Source organism: Perissodus microlepis, chromosome 10 (genome assembly GCF_051167445.1).
Source record: "Perissodus microlepis isolate ML-2025 ecotype Zambia chromosome 10, ASM5116744v1, whole genome shotgun sequence".
NCBI lineage: Eukaryota > Metazoa > Chordata > Actinopteri > Cichliformes > Cichlidae > Perissodus > Perissodus microlepis.
This window is the reverse complement of record NC_140470.1, coordinates 18974939-18976492: the sequence shown is the minus strand read 5'-3', so window position 1 is coordinate 18976492 and position 1554 is coordinate 18974939. Positions and strand designations below refer to the sequence as shown.

At 36.6% G+C, this 1554-nt stretch overlaps 1 protein-coding gene across 1 annotated transcript; it reads left to right on the top strand.

Annotated features, from left to right (window-relative positions):
* The first annotated feature begins 446 nt into the window (after window positions 1–446).
* LOC146379288 (claudin-4-like) lies at window positions 447–941 on the top strand. The gene has a single exon (XM_084941099.1). The coding sequence runs from the start codon at window positions 447–449 to the stop codon at window positions 939–941; it is 495 nt and encodes a 164-aa protein (XP_084797225.1).
* The last annotated feature ends 613 nt before the right edge of the window (window positions 942–1554 follow it).

The following is a 1554-nucleotide window of genomic DNA, read 5'->3' as shown; positions in this document are numbered from 1 at the left end:
TTATATTCCTCTATTTATGAGGAAACAATAATGTTTGATTTTGTTTGTATTTAGTCACAAAATGCTGAATCATTAAAGACTTTAATTTAATTAACTTAAACCAGGATTGCCACAGACAATTTAAAAAAAAATATATAATCCAATTGTAATTTTCTTTAGATTTAAATAACAAATATATGTGATTTCCTTTGCAACCTTTTTCTAATTATACTTTTTACATTTTATGCCTCTCTGAGAGTCTGGGTTTCCTTCAGAGAACATTTTCAGCTTAAAGGCAACAATCTGTCTTTTCTTTTAACAGCATGATTAGTGAGTTGGAAACTAGTCAGCTCCTCTGATCATGAAAAACACCTAAAAACCACTTCCTGCCCAGCTCTTTTCTAAATTACTGCAACTCTCAAGAACACACTGTCTTTCCTCTTTGAAGAGCTCAAGAAAACTTCATCATGAAACCTGGCGGGAGACAGCTTCTAGGTTTGGTCTTGGCCATTTTCGGAGTCCTGGGGAGCATCATCAGCTGTGCTCTCCCCACATGGAGATCCCCTGAGTGGAGGAAATCAGAGGGTTTGTGGAAGTCCTGTAACTTTGATTATAGTTACTATCCACGACCAACAACAGAGTGCAAATCTTATGATTCTCTGCTGGCCTTACCTCAAGACCTGCAGGCTGCCAGAGTGCTCATCGTCTTCGCCATCATTGTCGGGATCTTTGGAGTCATAGTTGGTGTTGTCGGGGGCAACTGCACCACCTTGGTGTCAAATAAGAGGAAAAATAGCAAAGTGGCTATAGCTTCTGGAATTATCTTCATCATATCAGGTGTCCTGGTGATCATTCCAATCTGCTGGAGCACCATCACAACTCTCACCATGGCGAGAACGTCTTACTACGGACCTCCATTGATGGGAGCCTCACTCTACATCGACAGGGGTTTTTCTAGGTAGTCTTCTTCATTTCAAATTTCAAAAAAGTCTGACAGGGAAACCAATGTTTTAAGTGTAGGCCAGGTCTGTGATTACTCTTTCATCACTGAACTGTTTAGTGCTGTCACTGATTTGTATCCACGGTGTGAATAGTGTCCTCATTTTTCTTTTCTTTTCCTTCTTTATGTAAGATTGCATGCCAGTAAAATTTTATAATAAGTGATGGTGTATATTTACTTTTTTTTATCTAATCATGATGGATCTTTTTCTGTGAAGGTTTAATAAACATAATCAGAATGTGTTTGTGTTTATCTCTCATGATTTAAAAGACTAATGAGAATTAAGGTTTTTTTTCATTGAAGATCAAGAGGAGAGGAAAATATTTTTAATAAAGACAACACTGTTGAGCTTCATTTTTTGCATTTCTAATTTACAGTGTAAAATATTTGTTGTAAAAACCAAGCAATTAGTGTCTGTATTCGTGTGTGTCGGTCTGTGGTTACACTTTATCATTCAAGCAACAGGCTACATGTACTGCAGGAAACACACATGTTCATCATAGTTAATAAATGTAGTTGCATATGCAGTCTAGTTCAACATTAAAGAAAGTTATTTTGTAAAACATTAAACCACA

What these genes read in the sequence shown, in the direction of transcription:
- LOC146379288 (XM_084941099.1), top strand. Translation starts at nt 447, where the DNA reads ATGAAACCTGGCGGGAGACAGCTTCTAGGTTTGGTCTTGGCCATTTTC.